This window comes from Temnothorax nylanderi, unplaced genomic scaffold (genome assembly GCF_030848795.1).
Source record: "Temnothorax nylanderi isolate EJ_2023f unplaced genomic scaffold, tnyl_v1.0 TNYL_tig0264_pilon, whole genome shotgun sequence".
Lineage (NCBI taxonomy): Eukaryota > Metazoa > Arthropoda > Insecta > Hymenoptera > Formicidae > Temnothorax > Temnothorax nylanderi.
This window is the reverse complement of record NW_027249326.1, coordinates 26912-49005: the sequence shown is the minus strand read 5'-3', so window position 1 is coordinate 49005 and position 22094 is coordinate 26912. Positions and strand designations below refer to the sequence as shown.

The 22094-nt window shown below is 38.9% G+C and overlaps 1 protein-coding gene across 1 annotated transcript in view; it reads left to right on the top strand.

Annotated features, from left to right (window-relative positions):
• The window catches only part of LOC139780135 (inactive dipeptidyl peptidase 10-like), a 199573-nt gene that overhangs the window by 166016 nt on the left and 11463 nt on the right, over window positions 1-22094 (top strand). The window contains exon 5 of the mRNA XM_071718636.1: window positions 19434-19486. Coding sequence (XP_071574737.1) covers window positions 19434-19486 — 53 coding nt within the window. The remainder of the gene's footprint in view (window positions 1-19433; window positions 19487-22094) is intronic.

Here is a 22094-nt window from a genome sequence, read left to right as displayed (position 1 = left end):
TTATCTTTTTCATGCAGTTTTCTGTTTGCGCCATAAAAGCGTTTCTTTCTCGATGCTTCATCAATTAGTAATGAAAATCGAGTGCACACAAGATTTTCTTTTCATAATTTAATTTTATATTTATATGTGATAATACATTGCGATTATAATTATTTTGAAAAACATTTCTGTGGGATCCAAAATGCAAAACTGGATAATTTCATCGATAGTTATCTACATAACAAACACACGAAATTTATGCATTTCACCGAGCAGAGGATCGAAGATACAATTCGCGATTCATTTTCTCGTTCCTTAATTGGCTCCGTTGAATTCGCCGTACTTCGGAATCAAGAACAAAATCAATTTTTCATCGTCATAAGTAAAAGCGCATTAATTTACCACCGATCGTCGATCGTCAATTAATTAAAGCCGCTAATGGAAATTGGCCGGCCTTTGAAGTCCCGGGTTGTCAGGGGGTCGGTCTGGGCATAATGATTCTCACCGGAAAATGAACGGCCAATTAATTACGATAAGAACCCTTTTGGATGCGTTCCCTCGCCGCCGCACACGTTCAGAATTCCTCCAGGACCGTTTCCGAGGAATCCAAGGAGGAGCCGTGCGCGCGAAATTTCAGATCAGGATGGTCTATTAAAATGTCAACGCAATTCGAGACGGTATCGATTCCGTCGCTCGCCCTCGCCATCGCCGATTCGCCGATCTCGAATTCACGTCTCGTTCCGCATAACACGAGCAATAAGTGCCACCGCCGTTGAAACCGCAGCTGTAACCCCGTCGTCGAACTCCACACGCGTTTTCTCTCTCTCTCTTTTTTACGCTGACTTACTCCTCTCCCATCGCTTAGTCAGAACAGTTGTTTTTGATAGGCGTAGGATTGTCTCGTCGAATCGACGCTTTTCGTGTTCAATGTTTTGCGGGGCTTTATCACCATGCTTGTTGCTCACGGAGCTCGCTCAAACGCAGTTATCAGCATTCGATCGTATTTTCTCGACTGGAAGTGCGGAATTAAAAGCGACGATAAAACATATCGAAAAAAGTTTATACTCTTTAATTTTCATGTGATTCGTTGACCGGAACAATGAGTGACTCGTTTATTGGAAGAAAATTTGAAAAAAAAATTGTGAAAATGTTCAATGCAAAATGCGAAGCTGTCTTATTGTGGCTATTTTTATTATTCCACAAAAAGCTAATGTATTTAAGTACATGATATTTACACTTGTTTAGTTAAATAGAGTAATATGCTAAAAATGAATATTGATTTCTCGCTAGGAAACGATACATTCTAATGTTATTAAAATTAAATGCAACAAATTGAGTTTGTTAGAGTAAGTCTTCATATTTTTATCTTTTTTATTAGTTAAGATTTATGAGTAATATTTCGCAATAAACTTGGCTAAATAAAATGGTTAAGTATGTTGAAGTTACAGAGCGATGACAATCGTATATCGTCACATGAATCAATATCCGGATGACGTAACGATCATTGCCGTACTTCTCAATGAGCCCATAACTCATTATCCGGTCGCCAATATGCATCCATTATGTCCGTTCACGCGATAGACACGCGATAGACCAATTGCTCAATATTGACATTGATTTGATGTGGTGGAGTGCGACAAATATTGTTCTTGTAAAATCAATTTCCATAAACGTACCGTGCGCAGTGATTTTTCAAAAAATAAAATGTGATGACTTTGGCAAAAATAATTTTGAATAAAAATTTCATTATTCGCATATTTTGCGAGGCTGAATGAATACGAATAACGAAGCCATGTAGCACATTTTCGTGACAATAGCTTTTACTTCCGAGAACTGCCGAGAAGTATTATCGATTTTCTCGTAAGTTCATTATTTGTTGCCTTAGCTAAATGAGCGAGTAATTAATTTTAATTTCCAAAAAGAAATTACACGCACACATTTGTTGCGTTGCGAAACTACAGCATTAACCCTTCGTCAGCAATCATTTTTTTATTAACGCCGTCAGCAACAGTCTTTTCACGCCATGTTATTTTTATGTTCTAAGCTTTCAGGAAATTCAAAAAAATTCCGAGTTACTTGTCAACATCTCTACTACAATATCTCTACTATACAATAGGTTTTAAAGCCAAACGACGTTTAGTCTTTTTAATTTCAAATTTTGTCAATGTTCCCGTACATTCGTGTGCATTCGTGTTAAAGCTTGAACCTCGAGCACGTCGCTAACATCGCGATGAATACGATCGGTCCTAGCAACGATGAGCTTCGATGAACGTCAATGATTCCCGCGTCTCATCCTTCCGACGATTTTCCCATTCGACAACACGTCTAGCTCAAAGCAACAACGAAACCGACCCGCATTTGCAAGAGCCGTGCTCGGCCGCAGTCGAATTGTTCACCGCGCGGGATTCGAACAATGTCATTAACGTATCTAAATTCCGGCAGGTCGGTGTGCTACCCATTGTCGTCGGCCGCGGCGCTTTGTTGCTGCAAACATGCACCTGCGTGCGGAGTGCGCGTGTGCGTTTGTATGCGGGAAGGATAGTGCGGATCGCGCTGTCCTGCGGGGAGCCGCACAAGTATAGACGCGTCCGTACAACGGACGCGGTAATGGCACCGGATAGAGGGATTCCGTTGCCACGCCTCCTGATCTCTCTGACTATAAACTTTGCTTTGCCTCTTCACCGTGATAACCTGATAACAAAACCACGAAAACGTCGGAGCCGTCGAAGCGCGTTGGTGCGGTCAAAATTTTATCATTTTATCGCGCTGGCTTTTTCAGAATTAACAGAAACAATTTTATCAAAAGCGAGATTTATCGCAGAAAAATCTCCAATTTCGAAAATATGAAAAAAAATTTTTAGAAATGACGCATTTAAATTTTTACCTTTTATCGGAGATATTTATTCGGCACGCAATGGATAAGAGAATATTTTTAAATAAAACTAGATATATATTTAGTGAGAACGTAATATTCTTCATTTTTATTTTATACTTTACAAACAGCGCTTACGATTTTTCCCAGCGTTGCTGATGGCTTGCCAGCGTAGTTTCTTAAATTTTATGTTAAGGGTTGTTTCCTTCCCCGATTCAGCTACGTTCTTTTGAACTCACGAGAGTCTCGGATACTGCGTGTGTATCGAATGCGATTGCGGGAAGGGATAAAGTAAAGCGAAGTTCATAAAGGGTGGAATTCAGGACGAGGCGGTGACAGCATTCTCGCCAGATGCTATTATTGCACCCGTTTGTACGTACGTTGAAAGCGTAAATTCCCGCTGCTGGTCGACAGAAACGCAAACGCTTCGCACGGCTGCACTGGATATTTCGATGGCCGTGTCTTTGGTTGGTCTCTTAGATTTGTTTAGTCACCTCGTAAATAGAATTGAGGCTTCGTTGATGCAGTGCGGAGAAAGTCGCCCGGCGACTATTTATTTTATCTTTGAAAGCAGACCTGTCGAGAAATAACTTATTGCTCTAGTATTTGAATTAATTATAGCTTAGAGGGTTTGCTACTTATGTGATATTATTCCATATTGTTACAATTAATTACTTTATAATATATTTAATAATATAATTAGGTATTATGAGCGTTATAATTTAATACATTTTTAGTAATTTTTTAAAAATATATAATTACTACACTACTATATTAATATATAAAAATGGTATAACAGAGAAATTTTTGCAATATGTTATGATACGTTTACAGCAGTCGCTTCATATTAAACAGTTTTCTCTCTTTGTTCGGAAAGTCCATATTTTTTTACTCAACAAGCCGATTTTGTTTGGAAGCATAGAATAATCCCAGAAAAAAGAAGTAAAAGGATCTTTCGGTGAAAAAAAAATTCACGTCTATTGATCGCCGAAAAAATCTCGGTTAGCCGTCGACTGAAAACTAACGAAAATGGCGCGTAATTTCGGCGCCCGCGCCGGCGGCGGGACATATAGCCATCAGCGCCGGTCGTCGCCAGGTGTGACGAGCGTTTGAAAAATTGCCAGTCAGCTGCGTTCAAAGTTAAGCGAAATGCCGCCCCGGGCGGCACGGCGTTACGAAAAATTAATTCACGGCTTAACGCACGTCAAAGGATTAGGGACGGTAGGCACAATGTGTCACGTGCGAGAGGTCAATCTACCTGATATATTCCATCACGCTGCAACGAATTTTGGTACGTCCGGTAGCGCGCCGATTTGCAGCGAGCTGCATTTTTCATCGCGCCGCGCCACGGCGTGTAAGCGTCAGCTTTTATAATTCGGATACAATCTTTCTTTAAACCCTACGCTCTCCGTCAGGAATGCTCCGGCTGCAGAACAATGTTTGTGAAACAAATTGTCAGATCCTTTTACCTTGCAATTTTGTGCAAACAACTTTTTTTCTACTTTTAACAACAACCGAGATAAAATGCGTTCTTTGGATATCTATTCGTATTTTCAATGCAAAATAATTTTATTTTAACTCTTATTTTGATTAACTGATTGGGGATTATTTGAATAATAACGAAAAATAGATTGGGTAAGTAAACAAGAAGGAATTAATTTTATTCCAATACGCTATATATCTTTATCTTTCCAAAAACATTTTTAATAGATAAATATTTTAATAACGTAACAAACGTTACGGTGAACAAATAATTAAAATGTGCTACGTAATGCAGGTACAAACGTGTAGAAGGGGTCCGCCGCTCAAAATAGAGCAGCATAACTATCCTACTCAACAATGTAAAAGTCCCATAGGACATTCAAGGAAGATATTCTCGGACGGTTATTCGGACAAATGCTACCTTGTAACAAGAAAGGGAACAGACACTTTGAGATAACGTTAACCAAGCTGGAAATGCTGTTTCGCGAAAATGAGGTCTTGAAGTTGGTATGCTTCCATGCGGAATACAAGTTACGTGGCGCATTAAACTTTATATTTACGGAATGTTATCATTAACAAGTTATCATTGTAACAAGTAACGTGAAATTTTAAGTCTAAATTAATAAAGAAATATTCATTTGTCATAGCTATATATATTAAATTTTAAGAATTCTGTTTTTGAATAATAAATTTTTTACAGTGACGTTATTTTATCTATTATACGCTATGAATCATTAATTTTACTCTATGAGAATTGTAAAATATGAAATTATATGTATAAATATAAAACATTTAATTCACGTGCAGCTGTTTTTTTTGTTTCGATGCATTATAGTCAGATACATTTTTAGAGAGAAGAAATTTGCAATGGAGAAATTGTTTTATTATATTTAAATAAAAATTAAAATTGGGAAAATAGGTGGCCTGCTTTAATTTGATTATTTTTACTCATTTCGATCTGTTTTTGTAGCAAGGTCTCATCTAATAACGTTTAATTTCAATAAACAAGATTTTTTCGGCAATTATTTGATATCACAAACGCAATTATTATGATACTTATCTCACGGTTCGTGCATACGCATTGTAACATCGTTATTTGTGTGAAACGGAGAGAGAATCGAACACGGAAGAGCGGCCAAAGCTGATTATGATAATTAATTGCCTGGGGTAATTTAGAATATCCATAACAACACATTCGGTATCATTGAACAGATACTTTGTTAGTTATAAAGTGGAAAGGATAACAATGGTAATAACAGTTGAAGCTGCACGATTGCATAATTCTCTCTAACTGTTAATCGGGCGGACAACAGTTCATTAGATAACGCGTTTGACATTAATTACCAAACTCTAAATTACAGAATTCTTTTGACATTTTGACTTTAGATAATTTGACGTGCATCTCCATTTTGTAGGTATATATTCCTATTATGTGCCGCGAATAATATTGGAACTTATCCTGTATCGAGAATAATTGCAATTCTTCAAGAAAGAAACAATTTAAGCTAATTAAAAGCAATTGGCAAATTAATAAGGACATAATTATTATCTATATATCTTCAAATTTCCTGGAATTAACGCTTTTCTTGTCCTACCTTGAAGGTATCTATTGGGCAATCGCTATTAACGAACGTTATTTGCGAGTTTATCGGATGGATTAACTAGATGTATATCTTAAGCGGCTTGATAGCTGTTGCACAATCTGTAGCCCTTTGATGCACTGATCTACTTCGTCGCTATATTCAACGCTTCTCCGTCCAGCGGGAAATGGCCCGCTGGGCATCATACGGCTGACATATTACCAGTTTTCCTGAAAGGACACACACACACACACACACACACATACCAGAAATCCAGAGATGCATCCCGCTGATTCCAGCAGCACACTTACGTGTCGTATATATAAAAGATTGCTTTTATTTATTTTTTTTTCGTTTTTTGGATCAATGCCTCACTGAACAGACAAGTTTGCTTTGACCAAAAGGGAGAGAGACCCTTTGGAGGAGCGGCAGCTATTTGAGATTTCTTACGGTAAACTCGTAATATTTCCCGACAGCTGAATCAAGTCAGTTAAAAAAAAAATAAATAAATAAAAACAAATTTTTCTCGCAATTATTTGTCAGTCATGCTATTTTATGACAAGTACTAAAAGTTTGAATATAGTGTCTGTTTACGTTTATTTCATATTACAACCGCGCATTTTCAGAGATAACGTCTTACTGGGGGCGTTTATAAAAAAAGACCCTTTATACTTTGTGGTAAAGAAAATGTATATAAAAACACCCTTTATATAACACCCTTCTAAAGAATGCCGTTATAAAAAAAAAGAAAGTGGGGCTTGGAGATAATAACATGTCGTATTATAGAGAAAGACGAAAGCGAACAAAAGAGACTATTGCGTTTCGCTTTATTTGCGCATTCAATGTTATGATATTTCAGTAGGTATCTTAGTCATTGGTAAAGATAATAACGACATATAGAAATAACATTTTTACAATTGTAGAAAGGTAATTGGATGATTTTAATTATTGTATTGCTTCATTTGTGTCTAAATATTTTACTGGAGTAAAGCAAACTTGTACGTGCTTTTTACTTTCGAGTAAAACTCTTTCCTTCCTTCATATAGCCTTGCTGAAGGAGTCTCGCTCCATACGTCAGTTGCGGTCAGTTAGTTAGTGCTGCTTCGGATGGAAGTAAAGTCTTTCAGTTATGTGGCTTATTTTTAAATAATGCCAAATTTAACTTTAAGAAGATTACCGTTTAAATTAAATAAAATTATCGAAATAATTTTAATCAAGACAAACGGAGATAGTGTTCTATTACTAAACAAATTTTTAAATATCTGATATAAAAAAACACGTAAAGTAAGAATAGTAAAGTAAGAATAACGTTATGTTTGTGTTACATAATCAGAATGACGAAATTCTCTGTTACTTAATTATCACATCTTTATTCTCGTCGTACTTTTCAATTCAAGAAAGATACAATATGAAATTGTTTATTAGAAGAAATTATTCATTAGTGTCGTTTAGGAAGAGAGACTTCGTATATTTAAGAATATATAAACAGGCCATCTACACTTCGAACGACAATAATCAGTTAGCGCGGAATGTAAAGTCGTAAGAGTTTTCTGGCGACTTCATTTTATTATTTGTTCACGTAAGACAAGTTCTCTTGCAGTGTCTGCAGATGGGCAATATTCTTTATCGCTACCGCCGTGCCGCAAAGCTTGTTCTCGCGGAAGAGAAAGACGCGCCATCGGTGTTTTTACGGGATTTCAACCCTTCAACGCGTTCCACCCTCAACAAGCTTGTTTACGAGTCGCCGTTAACTTACTGTCCATCACGGGTTTACGCTCCTCCTCACCGCAACGGTATTATACGTTGACGAGAATCGATCCTGTCGAAGTAAAAAATATCGCTCTATTCGATCTCTCGCGATCGGATAATAAAGGTAGATACGCTTATTAAACGTCGTCCTATAAATTGGCTCGCCGTTTGGTTTAGGAAGTCCATAAATTCCGCTATCTTGACGGAATGCCGGAAGAAAGCAGTTTTCGATGGATAAAGATTGCGTGTTTTTTTAATGCTAATATATCCTTTAAAAATAGATTCTTAAATGAATAAAAGTCATGGAAAATGTAATTAACGTTAAAGAATTTTTCATTTTTTTGAGAAAAATAAAACAAGTAAAATATCGATTTTGTTAATATAAGAACTAAAGAATATCGTCAGAAAAATTTCCACGTTGTATAATACATATACATTCCCTTAAATGCCCAAAAACTCTAAAGAGCTCGTTAACGAGTGATTTTAGGAGACGCATTTGCGTGCTCGTTAAAACCGCTCGTCAACCAGTTTTGCAGGGTTTATACCGCTCGGACTCGTTATCGGCGAATTATAACGACGTCCATAAAGCCGCGCGCGCTCGCGCTCGCGCGCGTTTGTAAATCGGAAAAGTTGCGATCACGATGAGATGCGTTTGACCGATAACGCTCCGGGATATTAGCCAATAAAGGGGTCCGATGTATGCCGATTGAAGAGCAATCGGTGCATGTGCACGATCGAGCGCTTCTTGATTTACATTATGTAGCTCTGCAGCGGTGTGTCGTGTCCGCGGTCGAAATTTCCGATAGTCGCAGGAAATCGTGTCGTGGCTGCAAGTGCCCCCCCCCCCCCCCCGATATCAGGGGCCATCCGTATACGCTCTCATGCATTCTCAGTGCGAGCCATGGCGGCACTGCCACGAACAGTGCATTAGAATCAATTCTTAATGCAACGCTCGGAGGCCATCGCGCTGCGACACGACGGTCCACTCGCGCGGACTGGCCCGTGTGTTTATGAAACCGGACACGATTTTCCCGATGATTTCGATGCGCTTTTATTCCTTCGGTATAAACTAGGAAACGGGAGGCATCTCTCGCTAATTAGACTGAGGATGCATGGCTCTGATGTGCACAAAATTCGTACACATTCGTGTCTGAATTGGAGAACGTATAGAAAATAGAAAGCGATACGCATCCAATCGTTAAAAGAGGATTAATGCCGTGATTGATATTTTTTAATTTTACATTTTTAGAGAGTTTTTCGTTTGTAGCGGTAAAATTTAACTCCATTCGTCACGCGGAAAGCTGCGTGGGTAAAGATAATCAGACTTTTGAATGCTGAAAATACATATATCGATATGTAAAATAAGTTGAGAAATTTTCAATTATTTCGACGCGGTAAATCTGACCTAGTTTTTATTTTCATGTTTTATTGATTGCTTCACGGCGGTGTAATTAATATACTGCGAGCGAAAAATCGCGCGCTAACATTTATTTATTCCATCCAACTTTTCATCAAACTTCTGTTAATAATTTGATAACGTATAATGCAAACGCCGGATTTTCTATTTAAAACGAGTCGGTTCTTTTAACTCTCGCAGTACACGTTTTAATAATGTGACAAATGTCGCGTATATTATTTCTCATAATGAAAATTTTAATTAAATCCAAGTTTCAATATTTCCACGACTTTTTATTACGAACCTATTTTTTCGTAATAAAAAGTCACATTGAGAGAATGGAAATGACGAGAAATATCAAATTTACATTTGATCCGGGAATTACATAGCGCGGTCACGTATGAAGATCTTTTGCGGATTCGAGATATTAACTGCTTTAACTGCGTGCCAAACTGATTAAATGATAATTTTAGCCACATTCCCCAACAGTGTCTTCCACTCTGTCGCACAGAGAACCGCGGATCGCTGCACACTGCATGCTTACGTATATATCGCCGTAGTCGTTCTTACTAAAATATATTAAGGGTTTCGCTCTAGCTAAATCGTAGGAAACTAAACCTGCCGCTCCTCGTTAATCGCATACAGTTTTTAATGCATAAACGTTAAATTTCATACATTAAATTATGTCAGTGCATCAAATATACCTTTTTTATTCGTTCACTCTGCCCATTTCTACTTCGGTCACTTTCGCTGATATTACGAGCTTCTCTTACGTACGCATTAAAATCTTCGCTTTTTCATACGGTCCGGTCGATAGAAATAGCTGTGGGGCTGCGGTTAATAATAAGCTGAGAAAAGGCCGGCTTCCGCGCTTATCGCGAAGTACTCGGAACGTGGATACATACCAGTATGCGCTATCCGTAATGTGCATCTCGGCGGAATCGGGGCAGGCGCTTTCGCCTGCGAGGTTCTTTACGCCTTCGCCGTGCCCGTTCGTCCGCGAGGGAACCGCTTTTCCGCGCCGATAAAGGCGAACGTTGGAGATTTTTCCCTCGTTGCCTGCCACGAGGACGTCATTCGGTGCTCTGCAACGGATCGCAGAGTGGATAAGGTCGATCCTGATCGGACGGGACCTGCGCGCTCTATCGCGCGCGGCGCAATCGCCGTGTTGTGTTTCTTCGATCTCGCCAGGGCAAATCGAAGTCGTCGTCGTCGCCCGAGTATAGGTATTCATCGTTCTCTCGATTCAGATCCCCGCGTTCCTTTTCCGACGATGCAACGCGCCATTTGGCACGTTAACGTGATGCGACGTTAGAGTGGCGGGATAAACATCGGCGACGCTATTAAGAAACGGTATAGCGGACGGCTACCGTTAAGAGAGCATTAGCAGTCCGAATATTGCGAATCTTTATTCGGAAGCTCGGGAAACTTGGAAAAGTTTGCAGTCGATAGAATCCGTACACCGGATATATTGTACACTGAAAAAAAAAAAATTATTTGCAAGAAATTAGATTTCTTTGAATTTAGTTTCCTTAAGTCAAAGAAGTATTAGATATGTAGATTTAAGAAAACATTTTTCTAAGTTTAAAATATTTTCTCGAGTCTACCTAATACTTCTTTGAATTAAGGAAATTAAATTCAGAAAAATCTATTTTCTTGCAAATAATAAATTTTTTTTCAGTGTATAGGTACTGTTAATAATATTTGTAGTTATCTTAATTATTTAAACGGTCGCGCGTATAATTGTCGAAACTAAATTTCAGTTATTTCATCACTTGAACTTTTTTAATTATTTTAATTTAATAAATTAAGAAGATGTAATATTTTAATACGGAACGAATGACTGGAGATTCTATCGCGGGATTACAAAGTTTCATGCGCTATGATAATGTGCCCTCTCTCTCGGTTGAGACTTTTTCCGATATCAAATAAGGGTTTTTCGAAACTTTCCGACTTAAAGCCGCGACTGCATTTCGCGTTTAATTCGAAGCTTTATATGCGCGTTACCTAGCTCGTAAGACATAAATCACAGGCGACTATTTTTATTCCTTAATGACTGCGTCGCGCGTAATTAATTAAATTCGTCCATCGCACCCCGAAGTCCCCGCTCGCAGTCGGCAATGAATTATTTCATTTGTCGCGATTTATGCAAATTGCGTTAATCCCGGCTATAGTGACTGAATGGCATGCGGAAAATCCGCGTGAATTATTCTTATTGCACTTTTCGAGATTTGACTTCTTCAAACTGTGCACAGCGCGAAACGCGCGCGGATTAGTTTGGAATTAACTGCTTAAAAATCGCGGCAGTTGTATGATAAAACTATTTATTTTTATTATTGTTATTTTGGAGCGAGAAAAACATAAATGTGTATTATTATTCATACGCAAGTCGCACATTCCTATAATTTAAAACTTCGTTATTTTCTCACTTTTGTTACATTTTACGCTTAATCTCTGTTTTATTTAACAGCAATTTTCTTAGCCAATTTTAAGAATTATCTTTGAAATTGGAACATAGATACGCAGCTGCAGGATAGGACGCGAGTACATAGAATGTCGATAATACCGTGGCTTAAATTGTACTGCAATTTGACCAAAATCAATATTTGATTCGCTACCAGATCGATATATGGGTCGGGATTTCACGAAATTCTTGTAAACCCTCTCTCCCTCTCTCTCCCTCTCTCTGTCAATGATCTATCAATTATTACGGTCCAATATAGACCGCGGTGATGATACGATATCTGATTCCGGGCCTGATCTGATTCGGTGCGTGACCGGTGCTTTAACGAAACGAAATACACATTTCGTACGAACAAGTTCGATTCGGCAGTCGATTCACATAGCGGAGGAAACTCCGGTGAGAGACTCTTCCGAATAAATCGCTCGTTTTCGGATAAGGCGAATCACCGGGGGTGAAAATCGAAACGTGACCTCACATCTGTATCGCGAGAACGCTTCATTCGCTCCCGGTTCTCTACGACGAATAGTTATTCGTGGAGAAATGGCAGACATAAATATTACGTTTGAGATTACAATCTGAACTCTGGCGGCGAAAATCTAAAATTATTTTGCTGCGATCGCGTGCAGTTTTAACAATTTTTATGACAATTTGTGAGTTCTCGCGAGAACCCACACTTCCGTTATAGAAATCGTTATAGAAACAAGAATTCCATTTTTTATTGTCTCCTGTTATTTTTGATAATAACATAGCAAATTGAAATTTTACATTGTACCTAGTGTTTTATTTAAAAATAAATAATAAATTAACAAATGACAAGTAAAAGGGATTTTAAGAGTTCAACGTGGTTGGCAGTGCAAGTTAATGTTATTTTGATCTTTAATAAATAATAAGATACATAAGTAGGTATAAATCGAATCGGCTTCGTTTTTAAGTAACAATCAAATCAAAATGATCTCACCCTTTCCGGCAAAAATAAGTGAGTAGCTTCAAAATTTGATGGTAAAAAAATAGTGTAATTTCCGCGAGGAAAATAATGTCAAAAGATGTATAAGTTTATGTATAGTTACAATAACTAGTATAGAAGCAAGTTTGTAATTAGCATTATCTTTTTTACCTTTTCAACTATATACCAGCCGACGCATCTTAATCATTTAACGATGCTAACTCTACTCTTCAATAATTTTTTTTCCACAGAAAGTTAAATCTGTACCGTGAAAGAAAAATGCTATTGTAATAAAAAAATGTTTACTTAAACGAACAATAATTTGAATTTCAAGCATCTTTTAGTACTAACGATTTGTTTAATTTACGAGCTACGTTAATATGCGCCAAACAATAATCCGCAGAAATTCCGAGGCAGAACATTTCATACGTAATATTTATTCTGAAGTAATCCAGACCTCCACGTTCAAACGAAATTGCGCGTTAAAAAACGACCGAGGAAACTACATATGACGTCAGAAGTTATTCCGAGTACCATTAAAATTTGAGCCTCACATGCAGGATCGGCCATTCTATTTCCGTTCGTTTTAAGCGATATAAAATCGAGGAAGTTAACATACGTTTTTATTCTTCTGGGAAATTAACTCGGCGTGAGTTATGCCCCAAAAATTAATTGCGGCGAAAACCACTGACGGAACCGTGTGCAATGGCCTCCTCCCGTTTCGTACAAAAGTTTCCTAATTAGCATCTGTCGGTTTAATCGACCGCTACGGCGCGGTGGGGAGACGCTTTTAGTTTTTAGTGACATTAGCGATTTTGTGTTTCAAGATACCTATGGCCGATGGTCTGCCCACTCGTATTGGACCGCGGCCAGCTAACCGAAAACCGAATGTGCTAGCGGTCTTCGCCTCTGGGAAATTAAGTGCGCGGGTGGGGAAAAACCTACGCGAAAGCAACAACAACAATCGCAATAAGCATTACTGAAGCGCGAACGCGTCCGGATGCGTTCGTAGAATTTTACATGATGTTTTTATATTCGCTATTGACGTCATTTTTTGCGAGCGTTGGTTGCCGCAGCACTCCATTCTTTTATTCATCGAATAAATAATTTATCAAATATTGCCACATGCATTTTGGAATACTAGGAAAGTGAAGGACGGAGGAGAATTCTTCTTAAATAATTTATCACGCTCATGTTATTATAATTTATTTATTCGCGTTATCAATTATTGTTTATTTATTTGCTTTATCATAGTTTATCATTGTACGTTGTACAAGCGCGGTTAATGTAGTTATATAAATTGATTATTTTATCGCGCTTAGCATCATAGAAGTTAACCATTCGTTGCTAATTATTCATCGCGATAAATAGCTTAAGCAATTATCCACCGAGTGTAATTCCGTGACGTAAAATGTGGTGCAACGCAGCGAAAAGCACGCGCGTACGCCGTTATCAGTGGGAAACTCGATGTTTCCAGATGGTCACTCATTCTAACACAAATTACGATCAAAGCTGGTTAACTTCGGACCATCAAGCGAACCGTTCGTTGCCGTTTGTCGTAATATAGTTACCGGCGCTACCGGCAATAACATATTTAGGTCAAATTACCGTAGCCTGAATGCATCAAGAGGTACGGTGCATCGATGTTCTTAATTAATTAAATACATGTAACGCGCGCGCGTTACCTAATTAAAGAAAAACTTTTAAAAGAAAGTACGTATAGTTCAAAAAATCGAGCAGTTCGCTTCGCAGGTTTTTACTTCTCGGCAAATAAAATATTAAGTCGAAAGTATAACGTGAACGAGTCCGAGAAGCGCCGAAAAATCGCATCAATCGTTAGAATTTCTCGTCAGAATTACGCACGAGTGCAAATCCCTTTTTTTCCTTTCCCTTTTTCCTCCCTTCTAGAGATGAAAAGTGGAGGCATGAAAAACTGTCTGGTCAGCGGCGTGCAAAATAAACTTCTCTGCGGAGATTACGATCGTCCGCTCGTACTCGTACGTGTTTGCACATGTCCGCGCAAACAATGCCCTTTTCGCAGCTATTCTTGCCTATCCATGCTTAAACCGCGCGAATCGAAGCGGAGCGCTGCGCCGCGCCGCGCTTCTCGGTGAAATGGCGTGTCCCGCGGCGCTCTGCAGAAATTAATTCCGCGTTAGGAATTACTCCTGCGCGCGCAAGCGGGAAAACTCTCCTGTAACCTGTAACCCGTGCAAGAAAACATTAAATCCTGCTTCAAACTCTTTCCGCCTCCCGTATTCCCAGCGGTGCCGTATACATCCGCGAAATAGCGGCGCTCTCAATTTTATATAACGGTATACGCGCCGAGCCAACTCAACCGCTTGAAAATGAAGTAATTGTCCGCCGAACGGCGCGGCGCGCGCGAATATCTTCAGTTTTCCAACCACTCGGCTAGATAGTTTCGAACTTTCGTTCGCTCTAACGGCTGTACTGTATTACTTACGAAACATTGGCGTTTTATTGAGAAACCGTTGTTAAACAATATTCATTTCTCTGAAATCAGATAACCGATTATATAGTAATTTTGATTGAAGAAAAACGTGTCGATTAAAAGCGAAAGGGAATGTAGTGGATTAATAATTAATAAACTGTTTTCTCTCTCTCTCTCTCTCTCTCTCTCTCTCTCTCTCTCTCTCTCTCTCTCTCTCTCTCTCTCTCTCTCTCTCTCTCTCTCTCTCTCTCTCTCTCTCTCTCTCTCTCTCTCTCTCTCTCTCTCTCTCTCTCTCATAAATTTAACTTCAATAATTTTCTACGTTGCGAGGCAAAATCAATGAACTGTTGGAATTGTAAATTTTTATTATTCCGCGACTCCGTCTCGCAATGCATATTTATAACGTGATGTGTATGAAGTGGGGAAGAAAAATATATCGATAGATTGTATGTGAGGTCCTTCGCGTACTTCTCGTATAATATTTACAAATTTTAATATTATTGTATCCGACGGCTTGTTCGGTTCGCGGCGTTGCATAACGAACGGAAATTTCCCCTGAAAGTTTGCTGCGAAAAACGAAAAAAAAATTGATCAGCCACCTGTCCATACCATGCTACGTTTCAATCACATCAACAATAGCGGCGGGGCGTGGCTCGTCATTTTTCGATTCATAACGCGAGAACTTTGATTAATTAATTTCTAACACGATTTTCACCGCGGAATTCATTTTTCATCTTCCTATCGCGCAGCTTAATTTGGCGGCATACAAACGATGTATTATAAAAAATACTGACGCAGCGGCTCTACAATGTGGCGGAATATAATTCGGATTATACGCGAGAAGAGCTTTTGAATAAAATAATAAAATTTTTCAATAATAATACAATACTTGCGTTGATATATATGATAGGTCTTACGACTTAACGATTGTAATAATTACTGAACGAAATTTTGAAATTCCAGCTTGCAATTTGCTGTAATATTGCTCGGATTACGTAAGATTACATAATTTCTGTATAAGGGATGTAAGAATCTTTTTTTTTTTTTAATCTTATGTATAGACTTTTCCGCTGCGATATATCATTCATCGCTTCGATGAGCTATCGAGGAACAGTTTAGAGAATGAATGGGTCTTTTACTCGATCGTAATTTTTTCGATGTAGCAACAAGTTGGTAGTATATCCTAGACAAATCCCAATTTGTCGTTATTCTTCGAGTCCTTTCAACTCTTACGGAATCATTCAAGTTTTATCCAATTGTCGAAGCATGTAATGCAAATCTACTAATTTAATTGCGAATTGTGTTGGTAAAATTATCGACTTTTTTGCGACTTACTTCCATACAATTAAGTTTATTTTATGTTATATATTTAAACAGGAATATAAAGAAAAGTACTACAAATTGGGAACGAAACAATTGGGAAGTCGTGTGACTATAGCTTGCGAAAGAGATTATTATTTTTTATTTATTAGCCCACATGAAAAATATAAATCGTTGATTCGGAATGTCAGCCGCACTCAACACCGATCGGGCCTGAAATTACGTGCCGGCGTAACCCATATCGCGCGTGAAGAAACAACGCGTTCATACTTAGGAGTATTGAAACCTCCGAGGGGGGTTAATGGGACGGAGGGGTGGAGGGCGGTGCACTCCAACGCGGAGTGTTGAAGGCGGGAATAATGCGATGGAAACGAGCCCCGCGGCCGATAGCGGACGCGCGGCCGCAACACGTGAAAATAGCGTTGCACGACCCTTATCAGACGGCCCCATGATTTATAGGCGCGCCGCGAAAGAGTTAATGGAGGCAAAATAGCGCGCGGCGAGCACCATGAATCCTTCCGTATCGCCGGGCACTGTCGATAGCCGCGCGGTCCGTTCGACGGCCGGCGCGGCGCGTTCGCTTCCTATCGCCTGCTCGGATCTCCCTGGGTTCCGAAATGTTCCCGTGGGAATATCGCCGCGCCGCTGGACCATTTCCAGCCGCGGGCGCGCACACACTCGTCGGCCTGGTGTGTGACTTAACACATCGACGGTTTCTCTAATCATCGTGGGTGTGTGCAGCGACATTGTTGTTGTATACCTATACATATATAATAATATTAGTTCTTTGGTTCTCTCGCTTATTTAACGCGCGGTCATGTCCGAATAGATGTATTTCGAAATAAGTCGGAAAGTAGAAGTCGGAAAAGAAATGGCACATAATGCGATTAGACTAAAACATAAAATAAACTTAATTATATGGAAATTGCTCGTAAAAAATACGTAAAAAGTACGTAGATGGAAAATCGCGTTTTCCACAAGATAACTAGCAGACTGTCGTAAAACTGGTTAATCTTGGTCGTTTAATCGTGTCACATAAATTTGATCGACGATATTTAAGTTGTTGTGTTCGGTAAGAATATTTCTTTGCGTTTAATCGACATTTGAACGCATTCAGCTCGAAGAGAAACCAGCGGCTTGATAAAATTAGTATCCTAGGTAAAAGACGCGCTCTCTCCGGGGAATTCTCGCGAGTCACGATTCGCCGCGCGATCACGAAGTTTGACTATTAAACTTCTAAGCGTAGTTTAGAGTCCCCGCCGCGCCGCGCCGGTGAATTCACACGCGCGTTGATATTGGTTTCACTGATGCAGCTTGCTGTTTAAACTTCGGACGCACGGTTACCCGTTCATTGCTTTTATTACTACGATTATTATTAGTGGCAGACGGTATGCACGGAGTGGAAAACTGTAAAGGACGTGAGATACGGTCGCGTTAAACGACTTTGTATAAGAGGCGGGCAACCTCGAGGCGGGTGTATACAATATACAGCTTCGGAATTCATAAGCTCGCACGCCTAATCGAATCATATTCGATAAAAGTGTGCCGGCGAAATATTTACGGGACTTTTCCCTCTTTTACTATATTTTAACCGAATTTGAATTCAATACGCTGTAATGATAAAAAATGAAGAAAAGAACAAGTTGTCCCTAAGTTGCCCTAATAGATTCATATTAACGGATTATAGATGTGCGCGAGATATAAAATGATTAAAATAAAATTTTCTAGAAATTTTCTATAGAATTAAAATGTATTCATCTCTTGCTACTAATAACAGATTTTAATTTGACCGTGAAGTAACGCGATGATTTACACAGAATTGTGTAATATAATATTCTCTCTATACAAAATAAATAATAAAATAAGTAAAATTTTGATAATTAAAAGAGGATGCTCATATGAAGCTACACAAATTAATCTAGAATTTAAAACATGCATGCATTGTATATAATTAATCTGATAAATTGCGTTTTTATTTCTGTTACATATAATACGTACGCAACAATATTTTAATTATCTAAAGAGATTAATGATTTATCCTAATTATGTTATATTCAGTCAGTGCGTTAATTTTGCCGTATGTTAACCGTATTACACGACGTGCGGCGCTTATCACATTTATGCTATATGCTAATCTCATATATGCGTGCGCGAAAGGTACAAGCGGAGCCCGGGATCCGGGATACGTATTTTTATCAGCGCTGACTTTATTATATTTTTGCCGCTCTATCTGTGCCACGTGAATGACGCGAGTAACACGAGCGGGAGGTTTTTATAGCCGCCACGACCCTAGAAAGACCCGTCGGAGAAACCCGGAGCAAAATGCGGTAACGAAATAGAATCCGGGGGGTGCAGTGGCATGTTATCGTATTTTATGTCACCCGTATTCTCGGCCACACTCAAATGCCTTGCCACGGAAGCGGATATTTTTAACGCCGCGGATTCAGAAGCAGGAATTTCCATCACTTGAATGTCATTGCCCTCGCGCAAACGTTTGATCGATTTCCCCGCTATCGGTTTATCGGAAACATACGGCGTGTCCCCAAAATCAATCATCGTAGCGGAAAGAATAAATTTAAAGGGCCGAAAACTTGCCCGTTTCAAAAAAGAATGGGCGAAATCTATCGGAAATCCTTTACGAGGGATACGAAAGGAAATAGTCATAGTTCTCTTAAAAAAAATATAGCGAAAAATGGAAAAGAAAGATGACAAATAGTAATTAAGCCTAGTTATAGCCACACTTATTTTCGAGTCCTTAATTCGTCACACTCCGGTCCGTAAAACCGCTCGATTTTGTTGCATTATTATTTTTATTTTAATTAATATTTTTAAGCTTTTAATGTAAAAATTGGAAATAATACAGTTTGAATAAGATATTTATGATAATATCAGGTCAAGAAAATGATTTGAGTTTAAACTGAACTTATTATAAGGAAACTAGAAAATTATGTTATTATATGAAAATTAGAAAAGCGAAAAACGTCTACTGAACCGGAATGTGGTAAACTAGAGTTAATGCATCTTAGTTAGAGAATGTCTTAGAAATTAACGAAAAGTGGGTACATAACATTTGCCTCGCGACATTTGAAAAAAATTGAATTTCGCGCGAAATAACTTTATATGCCTACCCTTTTATTAATTCTGACCCATTGATTTCAGCAAACTGAATGAAATATCGCTCTTGTTTCTGTTTCAGCTGTATCGTCATACGTACCTGGCCCATTACAGGATCGTGAACCTAGAGACTCTGTAAGTAAACGAGCCGTGTCACGACGGCGTTTGCGACAATCATATCTCAAATTTATTCCAGCGATTTCAAGTACGGATTTGCATTTTAATCTCGGCCCCCTCCTCCCCTTCCTCCCCCCGAGAGAAAGGAGAAAGGAAAAGCCGCACCGCGGCGCGTGCAAATTACAAACTGCGCACGAATTTAATCCCGCGCCGTCTTACCGTCACCACCTTGCTTCGCCCCCCTCCCCCCGATACCCCGTTCCGCGTCTGAGAACTTTCCCTCGCGGATTTGATCATTAACTCAGCATTTAGGAGCGGTTATATCACGATTACCGGGGCCCGCCGGCATCCTCGATCGTCAACGAGATCTCGCTCTCTCTTTTCCTCTCGTCCTCCCCGCCGGCGGCGAAAAGAATTTAAAGCTGTCTTCCGAGGCGTGAACTTATTCGCACGCTTGCACTTTTCGCGGTATCGAGACGTTTGCTGGCTTTGCAAAGAGGCAGGACAAATTGTGCCCTACCTTTTTAAGAGTTTCCCCATTTTCTTTAATTCCTAACAGTATTCTCTTCTGCTCGTGTTAAGAACGCTCCCTCGATTGTTCCGAAATAAATATCTTAATAAGTACATTTTCATGAATCGAAGTATATTATTAACTCTGATTCAAATATTAATTAGAGCCGTATGGAAATTAATATCAACAATCTGTTTATCATCTCTCTTGTTAAATTTATTTGTGCGTTTTGCTTGTCCATATTCAACTGTTTATACATATATTTGCTTACTCGTTAGCTCCATATATATTGACATTAATGTAAATATTATTATTATTATTGTCTATCTGCTATTTATATTTATGAAGTAAATACACAAATGTCCTGAAATGGTTCTTTTAATGGATTCAAAATTGTTGGCCTTTGTAATTAAGAATTATAATTTAGCGCAATAATTGAAGATAAATTTACCCGCGATCATACCTTTATAGAGAAGGGGACGATTCTTTTTAATATATTAGTCGAACTTCTTCTAGAGTTTAAATCATTCGAGAAACTAGGTCGCCTGTGAAACTCGCAAAATTTCGAAGACCAATTTCTCATGATCGCGCGCGAAACCGTAAAGACTTTATCGAGATCTGCGGTGAGAATAGCGTTGTCCTTGTCGCGAATCCCTGTCGTTCGCACTCCTGCAAAGGAGCCAATGTGCCTTAAAGGTTCATCCACGCGGAACTAGGAGGCTGCTGAAATCCGTCCTACCGCCGAGAGAGAGAGAGAGAGAGAGAGAGAGAGAGAGAGAGAGAGAGAGAGAGAGAGAGAGAGAGAGAGAGAGAGAGAGATTCCGCGAAATTTCGCCAGTTATGTGGATACCCGTGCCCCCCCCCCCCCCCAACGGCAAGCGAATCTCATGATTTTGGACTTTACCGTCGCGCTTGAGATCATCGTACTCGCGCAGATCAAACTTCAGTCCGTTTCTGAACCGTGATTCGCAGAGACGCAAAGGCCGCTCGTCATCTTTGTACATAGAGCGGCTGTTTCACGATTTAACCACGGTCGCAACCACCGCAACGAGCAGACATACACTGCTCCTCGCTGTCAAGCTTGAGATTTATCGTTGGCTTTGGGGAAGAGCCAGATTTTAAGACAAAAATTGCAAATAAAATAACGTAGGATTATTTCGAGAGTATGTATTCAACTTTGACGTAATTTTAGGCAAGAAAATTAATATATACATGGTTGGAAAATGAGGAGGATTATTTATTTAATAAATTTTCAACGTATTTTTCGTTAAAGAACGCGAGATGCGATTGCGAGTGTTGCGGAATAAAATTAAAATTAAGAATAAATTATAAAATAAATTAAAACTGAAATTAAAACACTCATATATTTGCATACATGATCAGTAGCAGTAAAATTAATGGTATGTTATATATTTATATCTCCCATAAATTACTTTACGCGTCTTCAGATATTAAAATATACAGACTATTATCTCAAACGAATGAAACGCCAAATCGTCCATTTTACGATAAATTTTACAAACAAATAAAAACGTGTGTATTCTTAGGAAAACGTGGAATATGCCTCTGCCTCTGATGCATATATCGCGCGTATCAGTACGCGCGTTATAATCTTACGTGCGTTTTGACATGAAGAAGCGATTTTTCTCGCGGAGCGTATGCCGCTAGACGCTCCGTTTTTCGGGACGTGAAAAATAACGTCGGGACAGGCGATGAAATAAATTTCTTACGAAATTTCGGCTCATTTACATTTGTATATTTGCGATACGTATCCGTTCATTCGACACAGGAAAATGGACCCGCGCCAGGACGTTACTTCAGACGCAGATAAAACGTACCGCTCTGGAACGTTTCCTTTCCGCAATTGTAATATCGTGTCATTGCGTATGTATGTTCGAAATCTCTCTAGCTGCAGAACGTCGAACGAAATACGATTAGTTTATATACGAAAGATAATTATTTTCATCGCTAATATTTCGACGGCCGAAGCTGAATTGGAATTATCTGTGATATATTGATTGAAATAGAAAGATTGCTATTTAGGGATTACTTTTTATTAATGTATTGAGTTCGCTGCGCGTATAACATTTTAGAAAATACTTTCCATTATTATTA